The following is a 21,952-nucleotide window of genomic DNA, read 5'->3' as shown; positions in this document are numbered from 1 at the left end:
GAGCTCTTCTGCTCGCGGGCCACACGGTGAACACACAGTGCTCGCAGACTCGAAGCGTTGCCCCCCCAAAATTGCATGACACTTCACAACATAAACAAAAAAAAAATGCCTTGATTGCTTTATTGATCTTTTCAAATGTCTCTTTGCAAGATTTATTAGATAGTCCCGTATTAATCATATTAGCGGAATACAAGTAATTAAGTAATTTGGAATGTGTGCAAGATATACATAAACTCAACATAGCAAAATACGAAAAAAATAAGTTGTTTCATCTTTTAATAACATCGGCAAAACAAGGTATTTCTCACGACTTGATTCTTTTACTAATGGTCCCCAACAATAATCCTTCCTAAACAATATTTACAAACCATGAGGACGAAATTAGAATTTCTTTATTAACCTCTTGATTAGAAAATCAAATTTTTCAGAATGAGATTGAGACATCCCATGCTGTAGTGGAATGGATAAAACGTAACATTCTTGAGGGTTAACAGACATGAAGTTTGACGCTACCTAGATGCAGTGAATCATCTCACGAGATAGTAAAAACATTCTTAAACAAACAAGAAGTACACGCATGATTGCATACTACCATGGAAAATAATTATAGTCAACAACTAGAGCATGTTCATGTTGAAGCACGACCTCATAACATTTTTAACCCGCCCCAAACAACTAGGCTTAGGAATAACGAGAAGGAATGCAAATAACGAGAATCTAATGAGATGACATGCCCCTTTACATATTCCACATCTCAAACCAAAACAGCACATTCAAATGCCATGACCATACATTCAAATGACTCTACAGTCAACATTAAAAGAGCCTTCAAATTATATTTCAGTGTACATGCCTTTCGTCTCCAGAGTGATGTATATTTTGTTCTAGAATAAATAACTACAGGAGACTGACAAAACCAACAGCAGATAAAAAAAAAAAAAAAACTAAACTACAGCATCACCAAACAGGAAGAGAGTCAGAGAGAGTTTGGGGTCAGAAGAAGCTGGTCTTCAGCTTGATCGTGGGAGCAGCTTGCGCAGTGGGCGGGGCCTGCCTAGCAGCTGCCTTGGCCTTGCTGCTTGCCTGATTGGACCGGATGGCCGCCTCGAGACGGGTCTTCAGCTCAGGGGCTGCTCCAATCACAGTCTTGAAGGCGGCGGGGTAGAGGGGTCCGATCCGCATCAGGTTCTGCAGGGCAAAGTCATGCAGCCCTTTGGAGGTCTGGGAAGCTGAGGTGAAGTCGCTGTCGTCCAGCAGGTAGGAGATCAGGGTGGGAACAAGCAGAGCCAGGAGCTGCACTCCTGTTGACATGTCAGAGACACACACACAGACACACAGACGGATGATGAGGTGAGACGACATGTCAGAGACACACACACAGACACACAGACGGATGATGAGGAGAGATTGGGAGACGAGGGCGGATAAACATGAACAGAAAACAGGGAAACTAGCAATTAACAGGATGCTATTAAAACACCCTAACCCAGGGGATCCAGTATATGATTCTCTAAGTTTAGTAGCAGCCTTGTGCAGCAATTTTTAGGCTTGAGAAACAAGGGGGCAGTTTGTTGTGGGTGAACCCAGCTAACCCTACCACAGTAGGAACAGGCTCACAGGGGCTAGGGTTAGAGTGGAGGCTGCTGAGAGGCCGGCTAGGGTTAGAGTGGAGGCTGCTGAGAGGCCAGCCAGGGCTAGGGTTAGAGTGGAGGCTGCTGAGAGGCCAGCCAGGGCTAGGGTTAGAGTGGAGGCTGCAGAGAGGCCAACCAGGCGCGGTCACAAGGAGAGTCACCAGATGTGAACGCTTCAGAGCAGGTATGAGGAAACGCTGTCAGAGGGTAATCAGACACCTGCAGACGCAGCAGGCAGTTTAGCAGACCAGTCATCATAGCACATGCCTCCACCTTTAACAAACAGGCTGGCTGGGCAGAGAGCTACTGCAGGCACACCAACTGGACTGCAGGACAGAGACAAGCCCTCTTTGCTGGGCTGCAGAACCGAGAGACACGCCCTCTCTACTGGGCTGCAGGACCCAGAGACACGCCCTCTCTACTGGGCTGCAGGACCCAGAGACAAGCCCTCTCTGCTGGGCTGCAGGACCCAGAGACAAGCCCTCTCTACTGGGCTACAGGACCCAGAGACAAGCCCTCTCTACTGGGCTGCAGGACCCAGAGACAAGCCCTCTCTACTGGGCTGCAGGACCCAGAGACAAGCCCTCTCTAGTGGGCTGCAGGACCCAGAGACAAGCCCTCTCTACTGGGCTGCAGGACCCAGAGACAAGCCCTCTCTACTGGGCTGCAGGACCCAGAGACAAGCCCTCTCTACTGGGCTGCAGAACCCACAGACAAGCCCTCTCCGCTGGGCTGGGCTTGTGAGCACACCAAACAAGAAGACTAATCCTAAGATAAGGTGTTTTAATAGGTTTTACCACTGTAGGCCAGAGGAGACTGGCATGCACTTCTAAATTCTCCCTTCAGGGACAAATAAACATCTATCCGATTTAATCTAATGTCATCCTTCATCCAGCAGATGCTTTTAGGATATCTCATATTTTATTAGGAGGATATTTGAACCTGTGACCTCTTGGTCTGCAGTCAAATGACTCTAACCACCGAGCCACACCTTCTCTTGGTCTGTGCTGCTCATCTGAGGCAGGTTAAATCCACTCACGGTTCTGCTCGTCTCCCATGGCCACCAGGCCCTCCAGGGCCCTGACGCCCTCCTGAACACCCTGCAGCTCAGCTGGGCTGGCCGGCCGGCAGCGCTCCACCGCCCTCAGCTTCTCCACCACCACGGGGGCCAGGGCGTGGATGTAGGGCGTGGACACGGCCCTGCTTGACTGCTGGAACACCGACAGCAGCAGCTGGTAGCACCGGGCCTGGACCTGCAACAACAAACCAACCAGTCAGACCATCGCTAGCCTTGGGGAAAGATGATCTTGAGATTGTTGTCGTTTTGTTACTTTGAAGTGTTTTTAAATGTGTGTCTATATGCTCTGTGCTGTACCAGAAACTGTGTCTCGGAGGACAGAAACGTTGTCTAAGTTAGTGAGGCGGGAGAGAGGAGCTCAGGACTACTCTGTGTTGGGATGGACAGGCAGGAACTGAACTGACCCAGACTCCTCCACCCACACCAATTAGGAGTGTGGGGGTCATTCATGTGAGCTGTGAGTCAGCAGTGATCCGTGTGTGTGCAGCGAGTCCTACCCAGGGGTCGCTGGAGTTGAGAGCGTTGTGGAACAAGTCCAAGCAGCCCTTCTGCAGGACGGAGACCCCAGCCAGCTCAGCGCTGGAGGAGAGCAGGAACAGGGTGGTGGCTGTCAGCATGCTCACCTGGTCCATGTTGGGCCGCCTCTCATCTGGACACACAGGCAGGAGCAGCAGAGAGAGTGGGTGAGAGAGAGAGAGAGAGAGAGTGGATGAGACTGTGTGTGTGTGTGTGTGTGAGAGAGAGTGGATGAGACTGTGTGTGCGTGTGAGAGAGAGTGGATGAGATTGTGTGTGTGTGAGAGAGAGAGTGGATGAGACTGTGTGTGTGTGTGAGAGAGAGTGGATAAGACTGTGTGTGTGTGTGTGTGTGTGTGTGTGAGAGAGTGGATGAGACTGTGTGTGTGTGTGTGTGTGTGAGAGAGAGTGGATGAGACTGTGTGTGTGTGTGTTACCTGGCTGGGCGTACTCCAACACAGAGGCCAGGCTGCTCCTCACCAGGCTGGTCCACTGCGTGTGTGTGGCGTCTCCGCGTGCCTGTGAGGAGGTGAGGATGCTCTTGATGGCCTGCAGGGCGGCAGACACGGGCGGAGGCACGGAGCCGTCAGCCGTGCGCACGGCCGTCTCCCTCAGCACGCCCGTGATCAGGAACATTACGGTGGGAAGGATGGTCATGCTGCCTGGACACACGGGGAGGAAACAGAAAGCCATCTGGACACACGGGGAGGAAACAGAAAGCTGCCTGGACACACGGGGAGGAAACAGAAAGCTGCCTGGACACACGGGGAGGAAACAGAAAGCCATCTGGGTTCCTGGTTTCCTGCTCCCCTGACACACCAACACATTTCCATAATATCCCTTCTTGTTCCTGTTGTGGTATAGACCCAGCCTGTTCTGGTATAGACCCAGTCTGTTGTGGTATAGACCCAGCCTGTTGTGGTATAGACCCAGCCTGTTCTGGTATAGACCCAGTCTGTTGTGGTATAGACCCAGCCTGTTCTGGTATAGACCCAGTCTGTTGTGGTATAGACCCAGCCTGTTGTGTTATAGACCCAGCCTGTTGTGTTATAGGCCCACCCTGTTCTGGTATAGACCCAGTCTGTTGTGGTATAGACCCAGTCATTCATAACGGATCAGCTAAGAGAGAGCCCGGAACATCAAACCTCATCAGAAGTATTAGTGAGTGAGGGGTCCAAGGAGGAACATGGTTTGGAGTCTAACTTCCTCCCAGGTGAGTCATGTGTATCCCTGTGTGTGCGTGTGTCCCACCTGCGGGGGAGCAGAGCGAGGGCAGCTCAGCCAGGATGGAGACGGTGTGGGCCACCAGACGAGCGCCCTCTGGTGGCAGGCGCTGGGTCTGCGGGGGCGCGCGGTTGGGCGACTCGCTGACCCGGGCGTTGAGCTGGGGCAGGTGGCGCACCAGGATGAACACCAACAACTCCATAGCAGCAAACACCAGGGACTTCCCCGGGAGCAGCTCCCCAGTGTCGCCTCCCTCCCCCAGGGTCGAGGAGTCCTTCTCCCCCTCCTCCTTACCTGGAGGGTTCAAGTCACAAGTGAATGAGGTGTGTGGTATGAGTGCAGCAGGTGCCTGTGAATCAGGAGTGTGTTTATCAGGTGTGTTTCAGATGTGTGTCAGGTGTCTGACCCTGGCTGTGCCGGCGCTCCAGCAGGTGGTCCAGAGCAGCTCTGATGGTCTCCTGGACCACAGCGGTCACCTGCAGCTGGACCGCAGGGGGGTCCCTGGTCAGCAACAGCCTGTGTAGCACGTTCAGCAGCTCCACAGCCAGCAGCTACAAAACACACTCACACACACACCAGCCTTTAGGAGCAATGATGATATCATAATGATGATAAAAAAACGATATCAATATGGGGCTCCTGCCCTGCCTCCCTCCCTGCCCTCCCTGCCCTCCCTCCCTCCCTCCCTCCCTGCCCTCCCTCCCTCCCTCCCTCCCTCCCTCCCTCCCTCCCTCCCTCCATCCCTCCCTCCCTCCCTCCCTCCCTCCCTCCCTCCCTCCCTCCCTCCCTCCCTCCCTCCCTCCCTCCCTCCCTGCCCTCCCCTCCCTCCCTCCCTCCCTCCCTCCCTCCCTACCTGGTCCTGTGCTATGTGTGTCTTGGCGAGGGGGGAGTCCAGCAGTGTGCAGAGGGCCAGCAGGCAGGACATCACGTGCTCCAGAGGCTCCTCTGGCCGGGGGAAACACAGGAACTCGATACTGACGCCTGAGACACAGTCGTGGGGCTCAAATCAATGTCTGAATTTCTATGTGACTACATACACAATACAATTCACAATTTTCTTGCTTGTTTCATGGTGGGGCTAATGCAATTCTTGGTGAGGCTGTAGTAAAAAAAAGTTTTTCAAAGAATTGTTTAGAAAAAAAGTTTCTAAAGGTTTTAAAAATGTTTTGGAAAAAAAGTTTCAAAAGGTTGAAAATATATTTGCGATAGAAAAGGGTTAGCATCATTGATGAGTACTTGATGAAGACTCTACTAAACTCTATTGTACTCTTCTCAGCTTTAATCTACCAAACATTCGGAAGGGTTGAAAAATCTTTTGTATAAAAAGTTTTGAAAGGGTTGAAAAAAGCATGTAATGTAATGTAATTTTTGTGTGAAGTGTGAAATATATTAGCGTTTTATTTTCAAAAATAGGTTAGCCTCAATGAGGAGTACTTGATGAGGAATCTACTGTACTCTATGGCAGGGCTCGCAACTAACTAATAGAATAATTAAATATCGAGCTCTCACCTAGCATGAGATGCATCCGGTCCTTGACCAGCTCATCAAAGCTCTTGGAGGGACTGGGGGGTTCGTGGTGGGGGAGGGCTGGGGTGCTGGGGGCCCTAGCCTGGGTGAGGGCTGGGGTTCCAGGGGCCCTGGGGGGTAGGGGGGACCCCCCGGGTTCCTCGCTGGCCCCAAAGCCTGTGCTGAGGAGCCAGAGGGCGGCAGCGTGGAGGACCGGGGCCCAGGAGCTACGGTAATGGAGCCGAGCCGTGTCGATGGTCTCTGGGGTGTAGAACGCCCCCCCTGGACACACACACACACACAGAGATACACACAAACAGAGATACACACACACCCACACACAGAGATACACACACACACACACACAGAGATACACACACACAGAGATACACACACACCCACACACAGAGATACACACAAACAGAGATACACACACACAGAGATAGACACACACCCACACACAGAGATACACACAAACAGAGATACACACACACAGAGATACACACACACACAGATACTTTTTAAGATAAGCAGTGACTTTTGTGTGAGAATGTGCAAGTGTGTGTGCGTGTGTATCTGTGTGTGTGTTTGTGAGTGCCCACCGTCGGGCGGCAGCTGAGAGGAGAACTCAGCGGGCAGGGTGAGCAGGGCGTGGTCCTGCAGCATGGCCAACCACAGCCTGCTGAGGGCTGCCAGCTCAGGCTGCACCAGGGTGACCAGGCTGTCTGGGGGGAGCACCCCTGCCCCCTCGTCCTCCTCCTCCTCCTCCTCATCCTCCCCCCGTAGCCGCCGTGCCGGCATGCTCTCAGCCTCCTTCTTTATCTTCATGGCCACCACATACACCTGGGGGAGGCAGGTGATCAGGCATGAGGACTACAGTTTAGAGCAAAAGGGTTGAAAAGACTACATCTCCCACACATATACCTGAGGGACAAACGTGTTCAGTCGTGCTGTGCATGCGCTAGTTCTTCATAAACATGAAAGTAATTTTATGCCCTAAAAAAACAATAACAAATAAGAGGACTACAAATCAACAGTAAAAAGGTTGAAAAGACTACATCTCCCATCTGACCTCGGCCCAGGCTTTCAGCACTGCCAGCTTCTCCATGGTGGTGGCGCTCTCGCTGTACAGCTGGCTGGAGCCCTTCCCAGCCAGCACCTTGTCCAGAGACGACACCAGCAGGTTGTGGACACGGCGCAGGTCGTTCAGGTCACTGACCACACCACTGCCGATCCACGTGCTGCACACCTGCACACACACAGGTACACACACACGCATACAAACACAGGTGCACGTCAAGGTGACAGGTCTGTTGATCGTTTACGAGATGACCTCCTCCAGTAGCAAACATGTGCCCTGTTTCTACAGTTTATACATATAAACCTGTCTCTTGAAAGCCAGAGAAACCATAGGAGCTTCCTTCAGAGACAGAAACAGTTCACACACGCAGACAAAAACCATCAAGGACGAAATCCTGTGTTTCTCCTGGAAGGAACTTAATGAACTCGTGACCAAAGAGAGAGAAGAAAACCCCTCAGAGAGAGGGAAGAAAACAGAGAGGGAGGGAGAGCGAGCGGCTGAGAGACATAGACAAAGAGTGCTAAAAAGAGAGAGGGGTAACAGTGAGGAGTGATTGTGTTCCAGACAGGTATATTCACCGCCGCCCACGGGCTCCCATCCTCCACACGACTCACAGAGCAGCAGAGCAGCAGGAACACAGCGAGACTGACGGCTCTTCAGCAGGATGACTCACCCTGCGGAGCCAGGAGGGTTCTGCTGCTGCTGCTCTGCTGCTGCTCTGCTGCTGCTAGCAGGGCAGGACAGCACTATCCAGCCTCACACCACACCTACGACCAGGGCTGGTGCTGGTGTGTGGGGTGTGTGTGTGTGGGTGTGTGTGTGAAGGTGAGTGGGTGTGTGACGGGGGCGTACAAAGCCTCGTACCTGGCAGGCCTTGGCGGTGATGTCAGACGGTGTGTCCGGGGAAAACGCCGGTCTCAGAGCAGCGCCCACCTGTGAGTGTGGAAGATGGAGGGGGGAGGGGGGGGGGGGGGGGGGGGTCAGTGTCGAAGTCACGTGTGAGCTGTGATGAAGTCACGTGTGAACTGTGATGAAGTCACGTGTGAGCTGTGATGAAGTCACGTGTGAGCTGTGATGAACTCACGTTGGCCTGGTACTGCTCCAGGATCACGTGGCCCGGGAACTCGGGCTCCGGCACGGACGCAAACTTCTTGATGATGTCCTCCAGGGCCTGCAGGCCGGCCATGCGCAGCTGGCTGCTGTGGTCTGTGGCAGCCATGAAGGACATGCGGATCAGATCAGACAGGTGCAGCACCAGCAGGTCACCTGGGGGAGGAGGACGGAGAGGGGGGGCGGCGAGGGGGGCGGAGAGGGGGGCGGAGAGGGAGAGGGGTTTACATTACATGCACATTCATTTGTTTTTAGCAAACTGTAACAGGACCCAGTTGAGGTTCAGATGGAATGTGTTTAGTTGAGTTTAAACTTGCAACTGAAGTGAGAGTTGAAGCCTCATAATGGGGAGGTGTTGTTAGCTAAATCTGGACGATGAGTTCAAGATCATAACCTGACTCACAAACCAGGCCTGCTAAATGGTTGTGTTCTCAGAGTACCTTATATAAACACCAGGCTCTCTCCACTGCCAGGGAGGATGAAACATCAACGCTCAGCTTAGTTATCTATAGCCTGTTCCCCTGGTTTAAATACAGCTCCTTCAAACAAAGCTTCTTCACAACCACTCACTGTTCACACATCAGAGTCTGTCTCAATACCAGGAGAGAGAGAGGTGGGGAGAGAGAGAGAGGGAGGGAGAGAAAGAGAGAGAGGTGGAGAGAGAGAGAGAGAGAGGTGGAGAGAGAGAGAGAGAGAGGTGGAGAGAGAGAGAGAGAGAGAGAGAGTGGAGAGAGAGAGAGAGAGAGAGGTGGAGAGAGGTGGAGAGAGAGAGAGAGAGAGAGGGAGAGAGAGAGAGAGAGAGAGAGAGAGAGAGAGAGAGAGAGAGAGAGAGAGAGAGAGAGAGAGAGAGAGAGAGAGAGAGAGAGAGAGAGAGAGAGAGAGAGAGAGAGAGAGAGAGAGAGAGAGAGAGAGAGAGAGAGAGAGAGAGAGAGAATGCCAAATGGCTGAAAAGACTTTCCACCCTGCAGCTCTAGCTGTCTGAGAGGGCTCTCTACCTTTGGGGTCCTTGGCCTTGGCAGCACGGGCAGCAGCCAGGTCAAAGTGGTTCTTGGGATCGTTTTCACACAGCAGGATGATGCGACACAAACAGTCGGCTGCAAACACCCGCGTCACCCAGCGGGGCGCCACCGACGGCTTGGCCTTGTCCTCCTCGCCCAGGGACGTGAACATGATGTCATCGTCCATCTCATCCTTCTTCTCAGAGTCCTCCTCGTCCTTCCCGCGGTCCAGAGGGACCACAGCGCCTCCTACCTCTACACAGGGGGGGCACAGCGACACACAGTAAACACCTGGGACTCACACCATGCACCAACTCCACCAAAAGCTAATTCCTCGTACGTGTAAACTTACTTGGCAATGAACCAGACTCTGACTCAGAGAACACGGCTATACAAAATACATCTGATCAAAACGTTGGCGATACAAGTGATGTCGCTGCCTGTCAGGGTCACATGACTGGTCACATGACTCACCCGTGGTGGCAGCCAGGACGTCCTTACAGAGCTTCAGCCAATGGGAGAGCTTCTCCACCGCCAGGGAGGACAGCATGTGACCCAGGGTGTCGTGGATGTCGGAGCACAGCTTCCTGTCTGTCTCTCGGTCCAGCATGCCGAACAGGACGCCCTCCAGACCAGTCTCTGTGATGTTCAGCTCTGCACCAGCGAGCACAGGACACAAGCAGCGTCACAACAAGCACAGCACCTCAGATCATTCAGACAGAGTCGTGAGTTTGCTGTGGTGACACTTGCAATGTTTCTACATGTTAGGGTTAGACACAGTCAGGACAGTAACAGTCCCAGGTCAGGGTTAGACCCAGTCAGGACAGTACCAGTCCCAGGTCAGGGTTAGACCCAGTCAGGACAGTACCAGACCCAGGTCAGGGTTAGACCCAGTCAGGACAGTACCAGTCCCAGGTCAGGGTTAGACCCAGTCAGGACAGTACCAGACCCAGGTCAGGGTTAGACCCAGTCAGGACAGTACCAGTCCCAGGTCAGGGTTAGACCCAGTCAGGACAGTACCAGACCCAGGTCAGGGTTAGACCCAGTCAGGACAGTACCAGTCCCAGGTCAGGGTTAGACCCAGTCAGGACAGTACCAGACCCAGGGGGGCTACTCACTGAGGGGGCTGCTGCCCTTGGGGTCCCCTGCCTTCCTGGCCAGGCTCATGGCGTACTCACACACCTCCGGAGCCTCTCTCTGGGCCAGCTGCCTCAGACAGGCCACCGCAGCACGCCGCAGCAGCAGGTGAGAGCTGCACAGGTGCACCTGACGCACACACACACATCACTAACCCTAACTATAAACCCCTAAAACCCTCTGAAAAAGCATAAAGTTATGGAACACAGCTAGTTAAACAAGCTCCCACACACACACAGCCTTACACAGAGGCAGGGCACCAGGCTGGACAGGTTGACGTGGCGGGGGGCGAACATGTGCAGCTGCTGCAGACAGGAGATGGCAGCTGCTTGCACCAGGGAGTCTGAGTGATCCTGCATGATGGCACAGCCCACCAGACAGGACGAGCGGATAGTAGAGATGGTGGCTCCGTTACCTAGTCACACACACACACACACACACACACAGATCAGTGTTTCCCACACATAGACTAATTTGTGGCGGTGCGCCACAGAATCAACACCGGCCGCCACACATTGCGTTTCGTAAACATTTTTTTTTATCGCTATTTAGGTAAAAACACGCAGCGTATTCGTTCAGCTGCATTTCCTTTCCCTGCTCTCCCTCCGTCTCTTTCACGCACGCGTCTTTCTCACATACACACACAGTCACTACGTCAGCACACGTTAGCAACGATGCATACGCCGTTCTAGTGAGACCGACAGCTACATCAGCGAGCCTTCAGCATTAGTGCCGTAGCTAAAGGTCTAGGAAAGTTGAGGCTACTTTTCGCTAGGTACCGACGGACATGTCTTAATCGAAGGTTCCCCTTCGTTGTTTTGGTGAGAAGTTTCAAGAGCTAGCTACTTACCCGGCGTCATGGAGCCGACCAGTTAAATAGTTATTTAGCACCCTGTATGCAGCGTCGCTACCTGCATATGCAGAAATTATTTGTTTGTTGTTGTTGATTGATTTTGTGAATTATTTCGACCCCCCCCCCCCGGTCTGACATGAAACAACACCCCCCCCCCCCCCCCCCCCCCCCCCCCGCCACATATAGCTTTCTAATCTGTGGGAAACACTGCAGATGATATAACTTCCTGCTCAGTCTGTCACAAACGGCCCCAGATCTCGTCTCAGAACAAGCAGGAACCTTCCACTGCCCCCTGCTGGCAGGACAGAGGAACAGCAGGTAGAGTTACCCTGCAGCTCGGGGCCCACGGTGGTGATGAGGGCCCCCAGGCAGCGGCCCAGGCACTGGTGCACCTCGGTGTGGGAGGGGGGCACGCTGAGGAGCAGGGTGAGCACCAGGGACAGAGTGGGCTCTACGTAGCCCCGGTACATGGGCCCACTGGAGTCCACGATCAGAGCCAGCGAGTGCAGAGCCCAAGTCTGCAGACACAGGAAGGGGGACGGTCACAGGCTGGACACGAGGGAGGGCTTGGGTCGACCGTGAAACACAGCTGTGAACTCTGAAACAGTTCTGAGTGGGGATATACTATATATATGTAGAGAGATAGAGAGAGACAGAGAGAGAGTAGAGGTAAAGAGAGAGAAAGACAGAGAGATAAAGAGACAGAGAGAGACAGAGAGAGAGACAGAGAGAGAGAGAGAGAGAGAGAGAGAGAGAGAGAGAGAGAGAGAGAGAGAGAGAGAGAGAGAGAGAGAGAGAGAGAGACAGAAAGAAAGACAGAAAGACAGTAGAGGCAAAGAGAGAGAAAGACAGAGAGATAAAGAGACAGAGAGAGACAGAGAGAGACAGAGAGAGAGAGAGAGAGAGAGAGAGAGAGAGAGAGAGAGAGAGAGAGAGAGAGAGAGAGTGAGAGAGCGAGATAAAGAGACTGACAGACAGAGACAGAGAGATATAAAGAGAGAGAGAGAGACAGAGAGACAGAGTGGTGTGTGGTCCTCACCTGGACCTCATGGGAGCTGCCGTCCTGGGCCAGGGCCAGCAGGATGCTCACGCTGGTCTTCAGGTGCTGCCCTGAGCCGATCCCGCCCACGTAACGATGCAGGCAGCCTAGTGCCAGGGAGTGACCTGTCCTGGACACCACGTCACGAGCCGACTTCAGCCTGCGCACACACACACACACACACACACACACAGACACACACACAAGAAGGGATTAAGATGGAGAACACACTCCAGAACACTCTTATCCATCTCCTAACAAAACACCAAACATCCTTTCATCCCAGTTCAGATGATAGTGGGAGAAGAGCTCAGTGGTTAGAGCACTCGACCACAGATCAAGAGGCCTCCGGTTCAGATCCCACCCCGCCGCTAGATGACCACAGTCCACTACATCCCAGCAGCGTGGAGCAGGGGCGTGGTGCGTACTTGTCGAAGCTGTACTGAGCCATCCTGGCGATGAAGGTGGCCTCTCCCACCACCTGGGCCATCCTGCCCAGGGCCTCCCCGGCCGCACAGCGCAGGATGGGGTTGGGGTTGTCCAGAGCCCCCATCACCAGGGCCAACGCAGACTTCCTCACCTCCTCAGGACCCAGCGTGCTCTTGTTCTCTGCCAGACCCTGCACACAGGCACACCACATGTTACTCATCCACAGTGTGACGCATACACAGCACCCCCTTTCTGTCTGCGAGCCCCAGGTTCTCTCTCATCAACAGAGGGCTTCACAGCCACCAAGCGATTGGATCTATTCATCTCAAGAAATCTTAAAAGTTGTAATGGTTTCGTGGAAGCGATGTACAAGCAGGGCTTGTGAATATCAGGTTAAGGGAATGAGGCTGCTTGGCGCTGAGATCCAGAACAGGAAGTTCCTCACCTTCAGAGCACTCAGAACAGGAAGTTCCTCACCTTCAGAGCACTCAGAACAGGAAGTTCCTCACCTTCAGAGCACTCAGAACCGCAGTGAAGATGTTCAGCTGGACCGCCTGCTGGCGAACACCCTTGGCCTGCTTTATACACTCTGCAAAGTGGTCCAGCATCTGCAGCCTGACTCACACACACACACACCAGATGAATCACTGCAGGCCAGATCATCCCTCTCCTCCCCCGCTAACAGCCAGGTGTGACCCCCCCCCGGCAGCAGCAGCATCACCTGTGCTTGAAGGAGACGTGAGGGAACACCACGCCAAACAGGGCGACAGAGGCGTCGATGACAGACACGCCCAGGGGGAGGGGCCCGGGGATGACCTCGCCCACGGGGACTCTCAGGTAGATGGAGGAGGGGTCGTGCTCCAGGGCCCCGCTGCCTGACGCGCTGTTGGGCTGTAGCTACGCAGGAACCATGGCAACACAAATGACACCAACGCCTCCCATGAGGACACTGTGGAAAACAGCTGTGTGTTCTTTCTACGCCGTGCGGAGAACGGTAACAACAGTGATTCGTGGAGACTTTATAAACATGGATTCCACCCCTGGCTGTGTGGATGTACAGGGTTAGCTGTGCCCTGGCTGTGTGGATGTAAAGGTCTGAAAGACTGACTTGGGACAGTGTTTGTCTGGCAGAGGCTGTGAGGCAGAAGCTACCTTCTCCTTCCCCCTCCCCCTCTCCCTCCCTCCCCCTCTCTCACTCCAGACTCTACCTGATCCTCGATGCACTTGTGGTCGGTCTCCTGCAGCCAGGAGCCCATGAGGACACTGTCGTCGTAGTGACAGAGTGAACGCAGCAGGGAGGTGGTGGTGTTGGCAGAGTTGTCTGTCAGGGTGAACTCAGCCACCAGCTCCCTCAGGAGAGCGTTGAAGCTGCCTGCACAGCAGGAGAGAGAACAGCAGACACTTCAACACCCCACACCACCTTCCACCCCAGCCTGGTGGGGCAGCCTGGTGGAGCAGCAGTACTGATAAGATGTCCTGACTCATACTGGACCTTCGTATGTCTTGGGGGGCAGGAGAGCCAGGATGTCGTACAGCCTCAGTCTGACCATGGCAGCGCTGGCCTTCAGGTGAGCTCCATGGACCTTGATGACGGCAGGGACACTGGGGGAGACAGAGCAGCACTCAGACACACCCTCACTGGGGGAGACAGAGCAGCACTCAGACACCCTCACTGGGGGAGACAGAGCAGCACTCAGACACACCCCTCACTGGGGGAGACAGAGCAGCACTCAGACACACCCTCACTGGGGGAGACAGAGCAGCACTCAGACACACCCTCACTGGGGGAGACAGAGCAGCACTCAGACACCCTCACTGGGGGAGACAGAGCAGCACTCAGACACACCCTCACTGGGGGAGACAGAGCAGCACTCAGACACAACCTCACTGGGGGAGACAGAGCAGCACTCAGACACCCTCACTGGGGAAGATAGAGCAGCACTCAGACACCCTCACTGGGGGAGACAGAGCAGCACTCAGACACACTCACTGGGGGAGACAGAGCAGCACTCAGACACCCTCACTGGGGGAGACAGAGCAGCACTCAGACACCCTCACTGGGGGAGACAGAGCAGCACTCAGACACCCTCACGTCCCTACACATCCTCCAGCACCAGCAGCTCTGGTGCACCTGATGGGCGCGGTCATGGCAACTCACTGTGACATCATGGTCACGGCAACTCACTGTGACATCATGGTCACGGCAACTCACTGTGACATCATGGTCACGGCAACTCACTGTGACATCATGGTCACGGCAACTCACTGTGACATCATGGTCATGGCAACTCACTGTGACATCATGGTCATGGCAACTCACTGTGACATCATGGTCATGGCAACTCACTGTGACATCATGGTCATGGCAACTCACTGTGACATCATGGTCATGGCACACTCTACAGGGGTCATCAGCCGGCGGATCACATCCTCTGTCAGCAGCTCTGGACAGTGGGCCACGAAGCTCCGCATGGCTGGGGGGGGGGGGGGGGGGCATTAGCACTAGCACAACACAACAACACCTGTGTGTATGTGGAATAATGTGTTTGATGTGGGTGTGAGTGTAACAGTGTGTGTGTGTGTGTGTGTGTGTGGTGTGAGAGAGAGAGTGTGTGTCCTCACCACAGAGGGCTCCAGCCCGGCCCTCCAGGGTGACCTGCCAGGAGAAGGGGTCTCCTCTTGCCTTCTCTGCCTCCAGCTCCTTCTGGGAGCGCGGGAACACGTTCCTCCACAGCAGCAGCATCTTGGGCAGGTGGTAGCGCACCAGAGAGGGCCCTGCAGCATCACAACACCCCCATCACATCACCCCATCACATCACCCCATCACAACACCCCATCACAACACCCCCATCACAACACCCCCATCACATCACCCCCCATCACAACACCCCATCACAACACCCCCATCACAACACCCCATCACAACACCCCCATCACATCACCCCATCACAACACCCCATCACAACACCCCCATCACAACACCCCATCACAACACCCCCATCACATCACCCCATCACAACACCCCCCATCACAACACCCCCCATCACAACACACCCCATCACAACACACCCCATCACAACACCCCATCACACCACCCCATCACAACACCCCCATCACAACACCCCATCACAACACCCCCCATCACAACACACCCCATCACAACACCCCATCACATCACCCCATCACAACACCCCCCATCACAACACCCCCATCACAACACCCCCATCACAACACCCCCCATCACACCACCCCATCACAACACCCCCATCACAACACCCCATCACAACACCCCATCACAACACCCCCCATCACAACACCCCCCATCACAACACCCCCATCACAACACCCCCCATCACAACACCTCCCATCACAACACCCCCCATCACAACACCCCCATCACAACACCCCCATCACAACACCCCCATCACAACACCCCCCATCACAACACCCCCATCACAACACCCCCATCACACCAAGGCAGCCACTATCTCCCCCCCCCCCCCTGGGTTAAGACATCCAAGGCCTCACCCAGGGTCATCAGGGCCCCCAGCAGCAGCCAGCCAGCCTGGGTGCGCTGCAGGGACAGACGGCTGTTCTGGGCGGCAGTGCGGAGCAGATCCTCAGCTATGCTCACCACCAGCTACAGGAAACACAGAACAGCTCAGAACAACTTTACTCAAACTTAAACAGGCTGTAAGACGAAGCTGTAAAGTAGGTTTACAGGGGGAAGATGAAGCTGTTGAAAAAATAACATTTACAAACAGGAATATCTGACGATTTCCCAGGGGGAATCAGGACCGTAAAAGGCACAGGACCACAGCTAACCCAGGACATGCCCAGAGCACGGTGGACGTGCAGGGTCACCCACCTTGCCCTTGGAGTGTGGGATGCCCAGGGGGCACTGATGCACCCCCCCCAGCAGGGCGGCCAGGGCCAAGCTGTACCCGCTCACGGCCTCAGGGGAGCTCTTCAGGTTGTTGATGCGCTCGGCGCAGCGCTCCAGCAGCGGGGTCAGCTGATAGGGCAGCGCCACGGCAACGCAGCGCAGACACCAGGCGGCGGCCAGCCGGGCTGCCATGCTGGGGTGCAGCAGCACCGAGGTCACCGTCTCCAACAGGCCTGCCCAGGACACATGTGGGATTAGGATGCTGGGGGCGGACTGTATGTGTGTGGGGGTCCTACTGATCGAGGGCTCCTGTTTGTGTTTGTGTGTGTGTTTCCCACCGATAGAGGGCTCCTGGATCAGGTGTGTGTGGTGTGTGTGTGTGTGTGTGTGGTGTGTGTGTGTCTTACTGCCAGAGGGCTCCTGGATCAGGGGGGAGGCTGTGTGTGTGTGTGTGTGTGTGTGTGGTGTGTGTGTGTGTCTTACCGACAGAGGGCTCCTGGATCAGGGGGGAGGCTGTGTGTGTGTGGTGTGTGTGGTGTGTGTGGTGTGTGTGTGTGTCTTACCGACAGAGGGCTCCTGGATCAGGGGTGAGGCCGTAGCGCTGAGGCTCTGGACGAGGCTGCCCAGCTCTTTGAGGGCACAGACCATGACGTGCTGACTGGCCGAAACATCAGCTGCCCCAGCCTTACTCTCTCCACTGGTGTCACTCACTACTGCCTCTGAGGGAGGGAGGCAGGGAGGCAGGGAGGCAGGGAAGGAGGCTCAATATGACTAATCATCAGTCAACTAAAGTCTTTAATACATTTTAAAGATAAAGAAAAAAAACTGTAGCACATTGGGGTTCAAGTAATTTATTGGCAAATGCCTATTAAAAGACTGTAATTAGGAGCTCTAAAGCCGAAGTTTTAGGGTTGAGCAAGAACATTATAAGCTTAAATTTTGGAACCATACCTTCAAATGTTTTCAAATCCCTGTTAAAGAATGACCAGATAACCTAAATCTGACCCCAATGTGCCATCCCCTTGTGCTGACACAGCAGTGACCCTTTCACAAGGCCCCCGTCATCTCTGAGCCTAGTGAACCACACACTGCCCAGCCTAGTGAACCACACACTACCCAGCCTAGTGAACCACACACTACCCAGCCTAGTGAACCACACACTACCCAGCCTAGTGAACCACACACTGCCCAGCCTAGTGAACCACACACTGCCCAGCCTAGTGAACCACACACTGCCCAGCCTAGTGAACCACACACTGCCCAGCCTAGTGAACCACACACTGCCCAGCCTAGTGAACCACACACTGCCCAGCCTAGTGAACCACACACTGCCCAGCCTAGTGAACCACACACTGCCCAGCCTAGTGAACCACACACTGCCCAGCCTAGTGAACCACACACTGCCCAGCCTAGTGAACCACACACTGCCCAGCCTAGTGAACCACAGACTGCCCAGCCTAGCAGCCGAGCTCTGAGGATTGCCTCCCAACAGGACGTGAAAACACGTCTGCATCTGAACCGAACTTTAGCATCTCTGATTTTAATCGATCAAAGTTGAACTAGTGTTCTCAGGTTTTTGAGGGTGCGATGGTCAGTCATCATCCAGACTGAATCCTGAGAGCTCAGCTGCTTGTTTTACAGGAGAGATAGAGAGAGGTAGAGAGACATAGAAGGTAGCTTAGACCCACATACTTCAGTTTAGAGGTTTCAAAGCAAATCACAGAGTAAGAATCATCAGAAACAAAAATAAAAATGTTTTTAAGATTTTGAAAATAATCCAAGGGGACTGATGAAAGTGAGGTAGACTTGAGGAATATGCCGGAATATATTTTAATAACTTAATAAAAATGGCTTGCTTCTTCTGAGTGTGAGGAAGGTCAGTTAAAGGCAGGGTAGGCGTCCAAAGCACGCACAACATGACATCAACTGGCAGAAAGTCAGGATGCAGTAGCTAAAGCATGGCGTGTCTGTGAATACTATTTGAAGTGCACTGTGATGCACGACTACTCTGCCAAAAATAGGAAGAAAACAGATCTAGGTGAAAGACAAGAAGCTCTGGAGAACAAGCCAGGGGAACCCAGTTCACACGACAGAAGCAAACCAAATAATTTAAAGATTATTTTTAAAAAAAAGTATTAATCAAGATGTAAAGAAAAACGAGATTTAAAACAGAATAAAGGACGAGTACTTACTCTGTAATGCTCTGAACCGTGATACTTCCCCCCCATCTAGCTCCTTACCCACAGCCCTCATCTGTTTGCTGATAGCCTGGCAGATCTCCTTGCCAGCAGCGATCTGGGCCTTCTCCCCCATGAGTCCGCCCAGCGTGGCGCGCAGCATGAAGGAGACGCAGCGCCGGGAGTACACCGCCTCCACGTGCGTCTGTGTGGCCCGCGGGTGGGACACCAGGTCCAGGACGTGGGACAGGAAGGTGGCAAAGTTACGCTCTAGCCACTGCCCGCCCAGCGAGGTCACAAACACCACGTAGGCCTGGGGGGAGAGAGGGGGGAGAGGGAGGGGACATCTGTGAGGTTCACTGACTCTTTATCACTGCCCGGAGGAGGGGAGGGGGAAGGGGGGGAGGAGGATCTCTCACCTGAGTGACTCCCACCCGCACCTCCCTGCTGACAGAGCCGCCCCCCTTCAGCATCTCTCCCCCGCTCTTCAGGAAGCCCGAGCCCCCGCGCAGGAAGCCGGTGGCCAGCAGCTCCAGCACCTCCTCCAGAGAGGCTCGCTTCACGTTCTGACGCATCACTGCAGGAACCACACTCACAACCTCAACCACTGGACCGCTTGACTCTGGCACAATTATACCTGGCTGAATGAGCCTTCAAATAACACATGGTTGAAACTCACAAAATAAGTTTCTAAAAGGTTCTAAATTCTGAAAAAAGTTCCTGAAAAAAAGTTTCTAAAGGTTTAAAAAAAATATTTTCCCCAAAAAGTTTTGAAAAATAAATAAAAAATTGAAATGTTGCAATTATAGTATTCCTGTCGAACGTGTCTTTTTGTATTAATGTATTAACACGATGTGAGGTCCAGTTCCCAGCGTGACACAAAAACAGGTAGTAGTATCACCAGACACTGTGGCCCCTCTCACCTGCTGCTTGCTTGGGCATCAGGGCTGTGGCCATAACAGAGCCCAGCAGCTTGGACACGGCCACACGCACCCCGTAGTTGGAGCCCTCCAGGGCCTTGAAGCAGAGCGTGGCTACGTTCTCCAGCTCAGTGGTGCGCATGAACACGGCCTCATTCTGCAGCTCCAGCAGACACTGAGAGACACAAACAGACTCCATAAATAACAACAGTCATCGTGCAGTAATTTGTTTTCAAGGTTGTTGGGTTTTTTCATCGAGAGACAGAGAGGGGGGGGGGAGGGCAACCGTAACTGATGCAGCTAGTCCCACCCTGTCACGTACCTTAGCGACAGCACAGCGCACGGCCATGGACCTGTCTGTGAGGAGGGAGCGGGCGTTCTTGTAGATGTCTCTGTGACAGGAGGCTGCAGCCCCTCCCAGCCCATTCAGCACCTTCTGAAGGCTAATGAGGATTTCACCCCTGCCCTGAGACTACAGAGAGAGACAGAGAGAGACAGAGAGAGAGAGAGAGAGAGAGAGAGAGAGAGAGAGAGAGAGAGAGAGAGAGAGAGAGAGAGATTAAGAGAGAGAGACAGAGAGATTAAGAGAGAGAGACAGAGAGAGAGGGTGAAGAGAGAGTGAAGGACAGTGAAAGGAGAATAGTAACTGAGAAGGTACACTCTTTCTCCTGGCATCTTCTCTCCTCAACAAGACAACATGTGTCATTCCACACAGATTCCTAACTTCTATTGTTGACGATGACATGAGCTAATGTTGTGGAAGTTCAACCTGAGAAGGGCCCATACCTCTGCACTCTTTAACGCCTTCAGGAGATTGTTAATGGTGTCTGGAAAGGAGCTTCCCAGCATTCGACCCATCTTCTCATAGAAGGCCCCAACACAGGCCACTGCAGCACTGCAGAGCCAGAGTCACCACAGGGGGGATGGAAACAACAAATACATGTCAGACTTCCAACAAACAAGTTCGATTTTAAAAAGACATCATCCCTAGCACGTGAACTTAAACATTTTACGACAAATGGTGCTGGTAGATACGACAAGGAGATCCTGCACATAAGCAGTTGGATGACGGGTAGTGAAATTGTGTGTCTATATGAAACTCAGAACTTGCAAAGGTCAGTAACTCACAGTTTAGTGGGCAAGTAGGCAGGAGTGTCATCCTTGCTTTTGATGATGTCATTACATTTGTCCAGTGTTTGGAAGACAGTGAAGGTGTCACCGATGCTGTAGAGGGTTGCTAGGTTTTTGGCCAGCAGTTTCCTCGTTGGGGGTCCAGGCGCGCTGCTGATCAATCCTGTCAACTGCTCCACGAGCTTTTTCTGTTTCTCTTTCACGTCAACCTACCAGAAACAAATCGTCCAAGGCATTTCAAGACTACTGTTGATCTAAAGTGTTTGAAGAACAGCATCAACAAACAAATACAGCATTTTGTATGCGAACGGGGATTGTAAAATTACCTTATTTGCTGCAACAAGAACCTTATCCAGGAAGCGGAGCCATTCGAAGATGAACACGGGGCGTTTCGCCTCTGTGATCTGAGCAAGGGCATCTTCATTGAGGAGGAGACTATGGGCTAACTCCATGGCAGGAACTCCAGAAACAGCGTCACGGTTCCTCTAGCGTCACAGCCGCACCTTTGAAAAGAAACCGTGGCATCTTTGGGGATCTGTATTGTTTTACAAACACATCCTTCTACATAATGTAGCTAACGAAGCTAACTAATGTTGCTAACGTTTGCTGACTGTCGAGTCGACTGGAGCTAGCTACCAAACGAGGCAACACAACAGCTTGACTAAGTAAAATAGGCAAACATTGAGAATGTATCAGCAAGCAATCAACCATTAAATACTTTTAACTGCCTACCATTAGCACCAATGACAATGCTGAGTACCCAAGTGACAGTGACACAGACCAACTGCAGTCAGTCAAGAGAAAGCAGATACTACTGTACGAGCTAGCTAGGATAGCTCTGTTTTGATACCTGTCCAACTTTGTTGTTTAGCACTGCTAGCCCCAAATACGCAAATGTTGTCCGATACTAATACAGTCAACCATCTAAAACGTATTACAAACACTTTGAAGAAAACAGGCAAACAATAAAAAAACGAAATGTCATATTGTAGTGTACTGTCTCTCCAACCTGTATGAATGACGAAAATGACAACACTTCCGTAATTGGGGTGTAGCAAGAAAGGTCTTCCGATGAGAATTCTACTGGAAACAGTATTTCATAAGATTTACAACATCTTAGACAAATTGTCGACTCTAAATATAAATATTCATACTTAACAGTCATAATTATTTATTTATTGTTCTTTTTTCGCTAAAAAAGCAGTATGTATTATCCCAAGGAAATAAGTCAAGTACT

The 21,952-nt window shown here is 52.8% G+C and overlaps 1 protein-coding gene across 6 annotated transcripts; it reads right to left on the bottom strand.

Moving 5' to 3' along the window:
• Nucleotides 1–113: 113 nt before the first annotated feature.
• heatr5b (HEAT repeat containing 5B) lies at nucleotides 114–21,756 on the bottom strand. Of its 6 annotated transcripts, none has more exons than XM_047029032.1 (36): nucleotides 21,725–21,756; nucleotides 21,042–21,218; nucleotides 20,713–20,924; nucleotides 20,371–20,479; nucleotides 19,907–20,056; nucleotides 19,588–19,759; nucleotides 19,084–19,241; nucleotides 18,680–18,977; nucleotides 17,051–17,206; nucleotides 16,470–16,720; nucleotides 16,130–16,241; nucleotides 15,224–15,376; nucleotides 14,976–15,075; nucleotides 14,094–14,203; nucleotides 13,810–13,973; nucleotides 13,323–13,498; nucleotides 13,111–13,216; nucleotides 12,601–12,791; nucleotides 12,173–12,332; nucleotides 11,462–11,651; nucleotides 10,526–10,695; nucleotides 10,262–10,409; nucleotides 9,618–9,797; nucleotides 9,141–9,398; nucleotides 8,120–8,301; nucleotides 7,900–7,968; nucleotides 7,027–7,203; nucleotides 6,557–6,797; nucleotides 5,958–6,236; nucleotides 5,302–5,429; nucleotides 4,855–4,999; nucleotides 4,476–4,742; nucleotides 3,662–3,886; nucleotides 3,207–3,358; nucleotides 2,671–2,884; nucleotides 114–1,301 (listed from the first exon to the last, which is right to left on the bottom strand). In XM_047029032.1, exons 2-36 carry the CDS (start codon nucleotides 21,165–21,167, stop codon nucleotides 994–996), a joined length of 6,237 nt encoding a protein of 2,078 aa, XP_046884988.1. In that variant the 5' UTR covers nucleotides 21,168–21,218; nucleotides 21,725–21,756; the 3' UTR covers nucleotides 114–993. The 6 variants fall into 6 exon arrangements, with proteins under 6 accessions (XP_046884988.1, XP_046884986.1, XP_046884989.1 ...); XM_047029030.1 differs by having other exon boundaries at nucleotides 21,448–21,749; XM_047029033.1 differs by having other exon boundaries at nucleotides 13,323–13,492; nucleotides 21,448–21,749.
• Between the last annotated feature and the right edge of the window lie 196 nt (nucleotides 21,757–21,952).

Source organism: Hypomesus transpacificus, chromosome 11 (genome assembly GCF_021917145.1).
Source record: "Hypomesus transpacificus isolate Combined female chromosome 11, fHypTra1, whole genome shotgun sequence".
Lineage (NCBI taxonomy): Eukaryota > Metazoa > Chordata > Actinopteri > Osmeriformes > Osmeridae > Hypomesus > Hypomesus transpacificus.
This window is presented reverse-complemented; position numbering and strand designations above follow the sequence as displayed.